Source organism: Schistocerca cancellata, chromosome 3 (genome assembly GCF_023864275.1).
Source record: "Schistocerca cancellata isolate TAMUIC-IGC-003103 chromosome 3, iqSchCanc2.1, whole genome shotgun sequence".
NCBI classification, from domain to species: Eukaryota; Metazoa; Arthropoda; class Insecta; order Orthoptera; family Acrididae; genus Schistocerca; species Schistocerca cancellata.
The window spans coordinates 775,724,655-775,737,273 of record NC_064628.1 but is presented as its reverse complement, the minus strand read 5'-3'; the positions used below and the strand labels follow the sequence as shown (position 1 = coordinate 775,737,273).

The following is a 12,619-nucleotide window of genomic DNA, read 5'->3' as shown; positions in this document are numbered from 1 at the left end:
ATCTGTAATGTAGTTATCATAATTTTTTAATAGTAGAGTGCTGTTCAGACCTTTGAAAGACAAACTTAATCATAACTTACCTGGATAATTTAGTGACACCAGGCTTCAAACCCCCTTCTGTTGCAGTATCTCTCTGGTTGACAGTACATATTACATACTCCTCACACTGAGGGTGCCTTGTTGCATACCAGTAAGCTCTCCAGACCCTCATTGCTGGTTCAATTATGTGACCACTTATTGTGTCTGTAAGTTTGTCTTCAATCTCCTTTGGACTAAGGTGTGATAAGCTGAGACCTTTCGCCTGTCCCAGCTTGAAGACTTCCTGTACATAATTAAGTGAGTTACAGAACATACTCTTAGTCTCATATGGCAGGTATTTACACTTAAGACACTTCCTCCTCACTTCCCAAAGGCTAGCCATTTGTGTGTACAAAGAAACAAAAGCTTTTGCATAGTCATCTAAAGCTGTTCACCATGATCTTCCAACTAACAATGCAAAATGACCTTATTTTATTAAATAAATTATAGTAAAGTGACTCCCAATAGAAGTTTATTGTTAATATAAAACATAATGGAAGCATGATTTTTGCATTGATTATTTGTTGCCACTGGCATGAGCATCTTTTCCATGTTTTTCCAAAAATGAAATCCCACAAGTCTGTTATCCAGCTCAAATGATGCAGCAGATGACATGCCACACCTTCCTGCCGCACCAGTTTGTTGCACCAGTAAGCCTACAAAAATCTCAGTGGCCTGCTCCAATCACTCACATGGCACCATGTGGTAGTGTGTCTTTGGTTGTGGCCTACAGAAAGGGAATTGCCACAGGCTACATATGTCACTCTTGCAGCTATGATTAATCTGCTCTTTGAACACCTACCACTGCAGGCACATTGCTGGATCTTTGTTATGGACTTTGTTTTCGAACTGCATCTGGAACCCCTACTGCTACACAAGATGACTTTGCTTGGTATCTGAACTTTTCTCTTCGAGCTCTAATGATGTGGCCTCAGTAAGACGTTATTCTGTAATAATTGGTAGACTTTATACAGCCTGAGCTGAGAGTGCTCTGTCAACATTGTAGCACATAACTGGCTTTACATTTTCAGTTATTGGCTCATATGGTGTGCATGTTTGTTTATAAATTTTGACAATTTCTTCAGCAGCAATAATGACTGACAAATGCTAACAATAAATGATGAGATCCTACAATAATGGTGTTGGTGAATAACAGAGCTATAAATGTGGATTAACTCCCCACACCAAGGGCTTGAATCAGCATGCAACATCAGAGTGCAAGCACAACAACCAATACAACTTGTTTACCAGTTGTTGCTACTGTCATACCAAGCATATGATCAGACTGTGAAGATCAGCAAGAGTACATTCAGCTCTTCCTGCAGTTCATTGACTTTCAGGTACTCTATCCAGAGCTGGAACATGGATTTTTTCTCATATGGTCAAAACATGAACTATTTTCATTGTTGTATAAGTTGTTAGTACTGGTAGATGATTAGTCACCTGTGTCACATGGTTTCAGAGAGGCTTGAAGTTCTCCAATGCGTAATGAAGCAATCTCTAACTTAAGCAGTCTGGGTAGATGACTAACATTGATTAAGTAGAAAGCGCAACTAATATTCATAATTACTATATATGACGGTAGTATCTGTTCCCGAAAGAACAGTTACCATGGATGACTATGCAGCTTTGCTAGAAATGAAATGATAATTAAATGGACACCCTAGCTGCAAACAGGCGTAGATGTACTTCATTGGGGACATGTCCCCATGTCCCCAATGAAGTACATCTACGCCTGTTTGCAGCTAGGGTGTCCATTTAATTATTATTTCATTCTTAATTACCTTTATAAAATTAGAAATGTACAAAATATTATGTAACATGAAAATTAGAATTGAAAGCTCAAAATGGAAGAAGGTGCAAAATCAGCAAATAAGTGTCATGATTTGTCATTTTTGGCTTTAACTCAAAAAATGAGGCCAAATTTTCTTAAATCAACAGACTGTATGTGACAAAATGAATTTCAGCATCCATGAGAAATATCTACTATATTTTATTTGAGCTCTTTTCATTCACAACCCTTAAAGTGAGATTTTTTTTAAACTGTGGAAAAAAGATTTGACCACCACCATGAAACTTCGATAATGCTGTATAGTAGCAATAACAAACATATACCTGAAGATAAGCAACAGCTGGTTTTATGTAAGTTGCTGAGTCAATTTTTAAACCAAATTGTTTCTTAAAAACTGCATTTACGATGCGAGTCAGGGATTCTGATGGTCTTGCAGGATCAAACATCACAGATTTAGGATAGCCTTGCGCCTTAAGAAATCCATTTCCCATGAATTGTGCTGTTGTTAAGTACCTGAAAAACAAAATTTATATATATTTGTCATGAATCAGCAATAGGTGTCTTATCTCAAATATATATATATATATATATATATATATATATATATATATATATATATATATATATATGTGGGAATGACCAGCAACAAACTGTCCATTCACATGAATGGACACAGGCAGACAGTGTTTGTTGGTAATGAGGATCACCCTGTGGCTAAACATGCCTTGGTGCACGGCCAGCACATCTTGGCACAGTGTTACACCGTCCGGGTTATCTGGATACTTCCCACTAACACCAACCTGTCAGAACTCCGGAGATGGGAACTTGCCCTTCAGCATATCCTCTCTTCTCGCTATCCGCCAGGCCTCAATCTCCGCTAATTCCTAATTTCAATCTGCCGCCGCTCATACCTCACCTGTCTTTCAACATCATCTTTGCCTCTATACTTCCGTCCCGACTGACATCTCTGCTCAAACTCTTTGCCTTTACAAATGTCTGCTTGTGTCTTGTATGTATGGATGGATATGTGTGTGTGTGCGAGTGTATACCTGTCCTTTTTTTCCCCCTAAGGTAAGTCTTTCCGCTCCCGGGATTGGAATGACTCCTTACCCTCTCCCTTAAAACCCATATCCTTTTGTCTTTCCTTCTCCTTCCCTCTTTCCTGACGAGGCAACCGTTGGTTGCGAAAGCTAGATTTTGTGTGTGTGTTTGTGTTTGTTTGTGTGTCTATCGACCTGCCAGCGCTTTTGTTTGGTAAGTCTCATCATCTTTCTTTTTAAATATATTTTTCCCACGTGGAATGTTTCCCTCTATTATATTCATATATATATATATATATATATATATATATATATATATATATATATATATATATTTACAAATGTCTGCTTGTGTCTGTGTATATGCGGATGGATATGTGTGTGTGTGTGTGCGTGCGAGTGTATACCTGTCCTTTTTTCCCCCTAAGGTAAGTCTTTCCGCTCCCGGGATTGGAATGACTCCTTACCCTCTCCCTTAAAACTCATATCCTTTTGTCTTTCCTTCTCCTTCCCTCTTTCCTGACGAGGCAACCGTTGGTTGCGAATGCTAGATTTTTGCGTGTATGTTTGTGTTTGTTTGTGTGTCTATCGACCTGCCAGCGCTTTTGTTTGGTATATATATAGTTATAATAGAAGGAAACATTCCACGAAGGAAAAATATATACCTAAAAACAAAGATGATGTGACTTACCAAATATGGTAAAATGGATGAGCCTCGAAAACGTTCATAATCACCAAGTATAAGTGTCACACATTGTTAGAGTGCTGTGCATGAAACAAGCAGGTGGTGAGGCAATACTCAGTAGCCAGAGGCAATGCACTAAGCAATGTCATTCTTGTGAATCTTCCTGTAGTGTGCAGTGTGCACCTAAGGCTACACAGTGAACATTTGGTACTTGACTGCGTTGTTTCTGTATGTGATGGCTATGTTACTACTATGCTGTTTATTATGGGTGAAATAAGCAAATAATATATTAACAACCATTAGCATTAGTGTTCTGCAGGCTTTTCCTGAGAGGTAATGAGAAGTAGAAATAGCATCTCTGCAGGGGGCATGGCAAGGGAGAGAATGGCTGGAATTTATGGTACAGGACAGAGAAAGAGAACACACTTGTGGTGCCACAAAGTATTCCCACTGCCTCTCTATGGGCATTGTATCATGTTCCCACCTTCTTACATGCATCCTACAAATAATAATCTGCACAAGAGAAAACTGCAAAAGTCATTTATTTTATTATTTAATTTTTGCATTTGACTTACTATGTTTCACTTTTTATCTCATTATGAAAAGAGAAATCGCCCCCTTCACAAATCTGACATGGATTTAAAAGGAAAGTAGAGTTCTAAGAGAAATGAGTATGAGAATAAGACAGACACATGGACTAAAATGGGAATCACATCTGCTATTTTCACCCAGCTGCTAAACAATGACCATGAAAATGAAAGATATGCTTCAAACTGCCATTAATGTTTGATTTTGTCTTGCATATTCATTTTAGTGTACTCCACTATAGAGTGAAATATGTCAGCTGTGGAACAATGTGTCACAGTGACATATTCACTCTTGGCTATTTACTGTCTACCAGCTGAGTGAGGTGACACAGGGACTACAGCATTCATCTACAACTACACACATACACCATGAGCCACCGTATGGCACATAGCAGAAGGTACCCTCTACCAATACTAATCATTTCCTTTAGTGTTTGATCACAGTTACAGTGAGAGAAAAATGACTATCTATATGTCTCCACATAGCCGTGAGTTTTTGTATGTTATTTAAGTGGTCCTTAGCAAAATGTATGTTGGACACTGTAGAATCATTCTGTAGTCAGATTCAAATGCTGTTTCTCAAAATTTTCTCAATAGTGTTCCTTGAAAAGAACTTCACTTCCCTCCAGGGATTCCCATTTGAGTTCTGAAGCATCTCCATAACAGTTGCGCATTGTTCGAACCTACTAGTAACAAATTTAGCAGCCTGCCTCTGAATTGCTTTGATATCTTCCTTTAATCCTGGTTTGGATCCCAAACACTCAAACAGTACTCAAGAATAAGTTGCACTAGCATCCTATATGCAGTCTCCTTTACATATGGACCACTCTTTTCAAAAATCTCCCAATAAAAGGAAATCAATCATTCGCCTTCCCTACCACAGCCCTCATATCCTCTTTCCATTTCATATCATTTTGCAACATTACACCCAGATATTTAAATGATGTGACTGTGTCAAGCAGGACACCACTAATTCTGCATCTGAACATTACAGGTTTGTTTTTCCTATTCGTCTTAATTAACTTGCATTTTTCTACATTTAGAGCTAGTTGTCATTCACCACACCAACTAGAAAAGTCATCTTATATCCTCCTACAATCGTTTCTCTTCGACCCCTTTTCATACATCACAGCATCACCAGCACACAAACACAGACTGCTGCCCACCCTGTATGCAGATCATTTATGTTTACAGTAAATACCAGCAGTCCTATCATAGTTCTGTGGAACACTCCTGATGATACCCTTGTCTCTGATAAACAGTCACCATCAAGGACAACATACTAGATTCTGCTACTTAAGTGCCTTCAAACCACCCACATATCTGGGAAACTATCCCATATGCTCATTTTCAGAAGAACTAGGATTCAAATCTCCATTGAGCCAATTTTCCTTGGTTTCCTTTAAGGCAAATACTACAATGGTTCCATTAAAAATGATATGTGGTTGATTTCCTATCTCACCCTTCTCCCATCTGAGCATTTTCTCTGTCTCTAATGGCTACATTTTCAGAGGGATGTAGAATCCTGATGTATGCACATGCCCTGCAAACCAGTGAGAAGTGCACAGTGGGGGGTACTTCACATTGAACTACATAATAGGGTTCCTTCTTGTGTCATTTGTGTGTGGAGTGTGGGAAGAATGACTACTTAGAAGCTGCAGTGGACACCATAATTAGATCAGTCTTGTCCTTGTGGTCTTCATGAGAGTGATGTATAGAGGGCTGTAGTAAATTCCTAGATTCATAACTTAATTTTTGTTCTTGAAACATGGTACAAAGACTTCTGCAGGACAGTTGGCATATACCTTGTAAGTACTTGCCAGCTTCGATTTTTCACAGTTTCCGTATGCACCTCTGCGGGCAAAAAAAGAAAAACCATCAGTGACCGCTGGTGCATCTCTTCTTTGCATATGTTCCGTATCCTCTGTTAGTCCTATTTGGTATGGTCCCATACACTTTATCAGTATTCTAGGAAGTGTTGTGTGACTGTTATATAATCAACCTCCTTTGCAAACCAGTAGCATTTTCCCAGTATCCTTACAATGAACCACCTGATTTACCTACGAGTGAGCCTATGTGTTCATTACATTCCATATCCCTAAAGATGTTACGTCTGGGTATTTGTATAAATTGCTGGTTCCAATTGCTACTCTTTGATATTGTTGTCATTTGATACTATGTTTCTGCTTATTGTGAAGTGCACAATTTTACATTTGTAAACATTTAAATCAAGTTATTTATATTTGCATCACTTTGGATGATTATCTAGATCTGAATGGAGTACTTTGCTGTAGACAACTGCATCATCTGTGCAGTGCTGGTTTAAGGAACAAGCAACACGTGCTACTGATTGAGGTGCCAAGCTGAGAGAGGTACTAGATGTGCTACAATTGCAAAATTTCTCTACAGGACATATCACAATTTGTAGTGGTCACTTGGTGTGCAAAGATGTGAGGGGCATCGAAGCGCAAGATCTGTATACTGTGCACTTCACAATTAGTAGTGAAAACTGACACAGGTGAAAGTGTATGAATGTAAAGGAGGGAATGGAAGGCTGCCAAATGATAAGTCTCTTGTGTATTGCAAGCATAACACCCGTGGTCTGTATTGTATGACACAAGAAGATCCAACTACACAATGGAATTCAAACTACACAGCATGCTCAGATAATGCAGTTGTATAAACTGAGTGAGAGAGACAGGTGTCAATCTGAGCAAAGGTCTAACATCAATTGGAACAATAATAATTACAGGCTTGTCTGTCTCCCACACAGTAACATAACTTTAATGTTGCTTTTTGGATTTATATAATTTGGATATATTGTAGAAACAAGCAGACAACCATTAGCATTTTTATGGGATATAGTTTTGCACTGCTGGCATTTTTGGTTATTGTCAATAACCAACACAAGTCACTTAAATTATTTGCACTAATTATATAAGGACTTGGAAGAGCAGTTGAACGGAATGGATGGTGTCTTGAAGGGAGGATATAAGATGAACATCAACAAAAGCAAAACGAGGATAATGGAATGTAGTCGAATTAAGTCGGGTGATGCTGAGGGTATTAGATTAGGAAATGAGACACTTAAAGTAGTAAAGGAGTTTTGCTATTTGGGGAGCAAAATAACTGATGATGGTCGAAGTAGAGAGGACATAAAATGTAGACTGGCAATGGCAAGGAAAGCGTTTCTGAAGAAGAGAAATTTGTTAACATCGAGTATAGATTTAAGTGTCAGGAAGTCATTTCTGAAAGTATTTGTATGGAGTGTAGCCATGTATGGAAGTGAAACATGGACGGTAAATAGTTTGGACAAGAAGAGAATAGAAGCTTTTGAAATGTGATGCTACAGAAGAATGCTGAAGATTAGATGGGTAGACCACATAACTAATGAGGAAGTATTGAATAGGATTGGGGAGAAGAGAAGTTTGTGGCACAACTTGACCAGAAGAAGGGATCGGTTGGTAGGACATGTTCTGAGGCATCAAGGGATCACCAATTTAGTATTGGAAGGCAGTGTGGAGGGTAAAAATCGTAGGGGGAGACCAAGAGATGAATACACTAAGCAGATTCAGAAGGATGTAGGTTGCAGTAGGTACTGGGAGATGAAGAAGCTTGCACAGGATAGAGTAGCATGGAGAGCTGCATCAAACCAGTCTCAGGACTGAAGACAACAACAACAACAACAAACAACAACAATTGTATATATTTCTATAATTCATTTTGACCTACAAGATTCCTATTAGTAATTTGATTAGATTAGATTTACTTTCATTCCAATTGATCCATAGTGAGGAGGTCCTCCAGGATGTCCAGGATGTACAGATATGTCCACAAGACTCATATTTTTGAGAAAATATGTTCCAGTTCCAATGTGAAACATCCTGATTTAAGCCCTTCACTGATGAGCTTGCCATTGGCCAGCTGATGAATTAAAGTAAAATTGCAGTTTTGCCAACAGGTATTACATACCCCAACTGTTTTAACAATGCTATGAAATTACAGGTTTCAAATCTGGAAGATTTTTGTAGACAAAGGCACACATTTCATTTTATAAAATTTATATGTTTCCTTCCCTTTTTTGTTGATCTTCGGACGTTTATTCTTTCAGCAACTTTTTGCTAATTTCGGCACTCAAAGTTTTAGTGAATATTGATGATAGAGAAAATTCTATGACACTATGGAAAGACTGATGTCGTTAAGCTAAATATTGCAGCAGATGAAAAACATGGATAAAACTGAATTTAAGCAGTTCACAGAATTCTGCACACCAACATCACTCCACAATCACAGCATCACAAAACTGCTGATATGACCCTATGTCCCAGACTCGCCAATAAAATGTTCACAGAGTGTAAAATGTCTCCTGCTATTGCAACTGCTAATTTCAATAATTTGTGTAAATTATCAATAGTATCTCATTGCTGTCTTGATTTTAGTAATAAAGGAATAGAAATTAGGGTTTAATACTCTGTCAAAAATGAGGACTCTAGAAATGGAACAAGAAATGCCCAATACATCAGGCACACTAATTTAAAAGGAACTATTCTCCCATTTGTGTTAAGTGATTTAAAAAAATTGTAGAAATCTGTACCTGAATATCCAGGCAGTGATTTGAGCCCCACTGCTCCCAAATGCAAGTCTGCCTTGCCATTGCCCTCAATCAACTTCAGTAGTAAAGTTGTTGTGCAGGAAGCAGTCAAACAAAAACAAGACTGATGGAAAAAAGTAAGTAAACTGTTTATTATTTCAAAAGTAATCACCATAACTGTCAATAAATTTATCCCACTATGAGACAAGAAGGTCAAACCCTTCATGGAAAAAATTTTTGCTGTTGTTTGCAGAAACATTCAATTGTTGACCTCTTCATCCGAAGCAAATCGACGGCCAAGAATGTTTTTTGTCAGGGCTCTAAAAATATGCAATCACAGGGGGAGATATTGGGACTATTTGGAGGATGTATAAGGTCTTTCCAGGAAAACTTCTGCAGCATAGTCCAAATGCCCCAGTATATTGACAGACGGCATCATTCTGTTGCAGGATAGTGCTTGTCCACATGCTGCCAAGGTTGTTTTGACTACACTGGAGAAGTTTCACTGCAAAGCCCTTAAGCATCCTCTGTACAGTCCTGATCTCTCCCCATGCCATTTCCATATTTTTGGAGCCCTGAAGAAAGACTTTCATGGTCGTCAATTTGCTTTGGATGAAGAGGAAGACACCCAGGCACCATCATGATTCAGTAGGCAATTGCAAACATTTTTCCCTGAAGGCATTAAGTGTCTTATCTCACAGTGGAATCCATGTATTAACAGTCATGGCGATTACTTTTTAAATAATAAACAGTTTACTTACTTTTTTTATATCTATTTCTTACATGCTCCTTATATGAAATGAAATTCTATACATTGTGCTGACTTTTCAATGGCATCAAATGCTTCTTGAGAAACAATAACTCATAAAACTTTTAATTATAATGTCTAGATCGCTACAGCTTCGTTACCAAAGGTGACATGTTTCAACAGCACTTTCCTATCATCTTCAGACCTAATGATAACAGACAAAAAGAAAAATTAGGAAGGTCAGTGTGTTAAAATGTTGGTACTATATCGAATAAAATATGTAGAACATACCAATAGTCATTACTCCAGTAGCTCACTAACTGAGCAGTTGGTGTACTTAATACTGCACAGATGTCACAATTTGTGGTATAATGAACTGTCGTAATGACTGATTGGTATGTTGTGTGTATTTTATTCTATGTAGGGTAGTTTAACACACTGACCTTTTCTCTTTGTCTCTGAATTAGAATGTGAAGTTTGATTGGAACTGACTGCTTTATACAGGGTGTCCCAGGAGGAATGGTCAGTATTCAGGAATATAACAGGAAAGGCCATTTGAAGCAGAAAAGTCTAGTAAATACAGTCTCTAAAATGTATACCTTAAGAGGTAAGGAACTTATTCAACTACAGTGCCAGTGCTACAAATCAAATCTTTTCCACTGCAAGCTCTTTGCTTTTGATACTTTGAGAGGTGTTAGTAAGGACGAAAACAAGAAAAATGTCCAGTAAATGTGGGCTTTAAAGCGTGTTTCTTAAGAACTATGAGCACCTGTTCATATTCACTGTTGTGGAACACATCTCTTCTACTGAACAAATGGTGATAGCTCTTAAAGTATGCTGGCCGGAGTGGCTGAGCGGTTCTAGTTGCTACAGTCTGGAGCCGCGTGACTGCTACAGTTGTAGGTTCGAATCCTGCCTCGGGCATGGATGGGTGTGATGTCCTGAGGTTAGTTATGTTTAAGTAGTTCTACGTTCTAGGGGACTGATGACCTCAGAAGTTAAGTCCCATAGTACTCAGAGCCATTTTAACCATTCCTTAAAGTATTCACTTTAGAGCCCATGCTGGCTGAACTTTTGTTCTTGTTGTGGTCCATCGTACCACTTCTCAAAGTATGGATAGCAAAGAGCTTTATTTCGCGGTACCAGATCTTAACTAACGTAGTTCTTAAGGTAAGTATTTTAGAAACTATGTTTACTAGACTTTTTTGCTTCGAATGACCATTTCTATTGTATCCCTGAATACTGACTGTTCCTCTCGGGACATATTGTATAAATAAAGTTTAATGATCTAGACATTATAATAAAAAAGTAAAATTTCACAAAGAAAGTAACTTACCGTTTTTGCGTAGAAGGATCTGAAACGTGAGCGATCCACTCAGAGACGTAGGTCGCCAGACTGCGCACCCACCGCTTCCGGAAGCTGGCGTTTTCCAAAGACCTGTATATGCGTTCCGTATCGAGATTTCCGTCTTTGTCGGTGAACAGCCTGAACGTGGCCTCCAGGCCACTGGTTTTCCACAGCGTCTGTCCCAGTTCGGAACTCATGAAGTGCTCCCAGTAATCGCGGAAAGCTGCCAGCACGGGGGCGAACAGAGAGGGTCTGGCGTCGCCGAGGCCGGATTCTTCGGCCCTCGGCGCTTCGCCACTGCTGGCGGCCTGCATGAGGGCGGGCAAGAGACCGAGCAGCCCCTGCAGAGGGTTGCCTCCGCCTCGAGGCTGGTCCTGCTGAGTACCTCCGGCCAGGCTCAGGGCGAGGTCCAGCATGCTGCTCCAGTCCACTTGCCCCTGCTGCTGCGGCCTCCGTTCGTCTCGGAGGTCGCGGCCCTGCTTCACGTCATTGTTGTTCTCGTCGCTGTGGCCGGACGTGAACGCGCCGACCAGGTCGGCGATGAGCTGCGGGTCTATGACGCCCGAGTTGGGGCTGTCGCCGTAGGCGTCCTTGCCCGCGGCGCCGGCCAGGGCCGAGCCCACGGTGGCCACAAAGTCCGAGTCCTTGAGCAGGTCTCCCAGCTGTCGACCGCCCCCGCCCTGCATGAAACTCTGCATCATGGCGCCGACGGCGCCCAGAGCTCCGCCGGCGCCGGAGCTGCCCCCCTGGCCTTGCATCTGCTCTTTCAAGAAAGTCTTCGCCATCTCCACGAAGGGGTTCTCCTCCTCCGCTGCCGCCAGCAGCGCGGAGGACGCTAGGAAACACAGCACGAGTCGCCACTGCCCGCCCATCTCACTCTGAAGTCTCTCTCGTTATAAGTCACGATAGTTTTTCTCCGCCCTCAGTGCGTCGTTTGCGACATCGCTCGGAGGTGGTGCGCCAGCGTCTGCTCGTCAGCCACGACTGCCGGCGAGGGCGGGTTGGGCCGGAGCCGGCTGTAGCGGTACCTGCTTCCCTCTGGGGAGGGGGAGTGGGGGACCGCACGGATTCCTGAGCAGTGAGGCGAGTGCAGTCAATGACCTGGGCCGCCTCCTCGGGGCGCAGCGGAGCTCTGCTCCGGCCGACAGCTGAGCCGCAGGTAAAAGGACTCCCCCTCCAGCCGGCCGCCGCGGGCGCGTGTGTGCTCCTCGTATTCGCCGCCTGCAAACGGCACGTTTCCTCATTAACGGCGCGTGGCGATAACCGGCGCCCGTATACTGCCGGCTAGCGGCGATACAGCACTGCGCCTCTGTTGCAGTGCCGTGCGTCATTTTCGCACGCTATCTAGATTACCAGCAGGATAATATAGCGTCAAGTAGGTCCATCCGCTCTTCCCAAGTTACTAACGCAACCCACCGGAATTCAAAAATGGTTCAAATGGTTCTGAGCACTATGGGACTTAACTTCTAAGGTCATGAGTCCCCTAGAACTTAGAACTACTTAAACCTAACTAACCTAAGGAGATCACATACATCCATGCCCGAGGCACGATTCGAACCTGCGACCGTAGCGGTCGCACGATTCCAGACTGTGGCGCCTAGAACCGCTCGGCCATCCCGGGCAGCCCACCGGAATTTAAGACAAGACTCGCGCTCTCCTCGTATTTGTCATCGTCAAAGATATGAGCTTTCTGAAAATATCGAAACGTTAGGGACTGATGGACTTCAAGAAGAATATAATAACTCCAATC

The 12,619-nt window shown here is 41.3% G+C and overlaps 1 protein-coding gene across 1 annotated transcript in view; it reads right to left on the bottom strand.

Annotated features, from left to right (window-relative positions):
• The window catches only part of LOC126175819 (uncharacterized), a 30,869-nt gene extending 18,895 nt beyond the window's left edge, over positions 1-11,974 (bottom strand). The window contains exons 1-3 of the mRNA XM_049922812.1: positions 10,858-11,974; positions 2,194-2,383; positions 81-322 (exon numbers count right to left, since the gene is read on the bottom strand). Coding sequence (XP_049778769.1) covers positions 81-322; positions 2,194-2,383; positions 10,858-11,741 — 1,316 coding nt within the window. The 5' untranslated portion in view covers positions 11,742-11,974. The remainder of the gene's footprint in view (positions 1-80; positions 323-2,193; positions 2,384-10,857) is intronic.
• Positions 11,975-12,619: the final 645 nt, after the last annotated feature.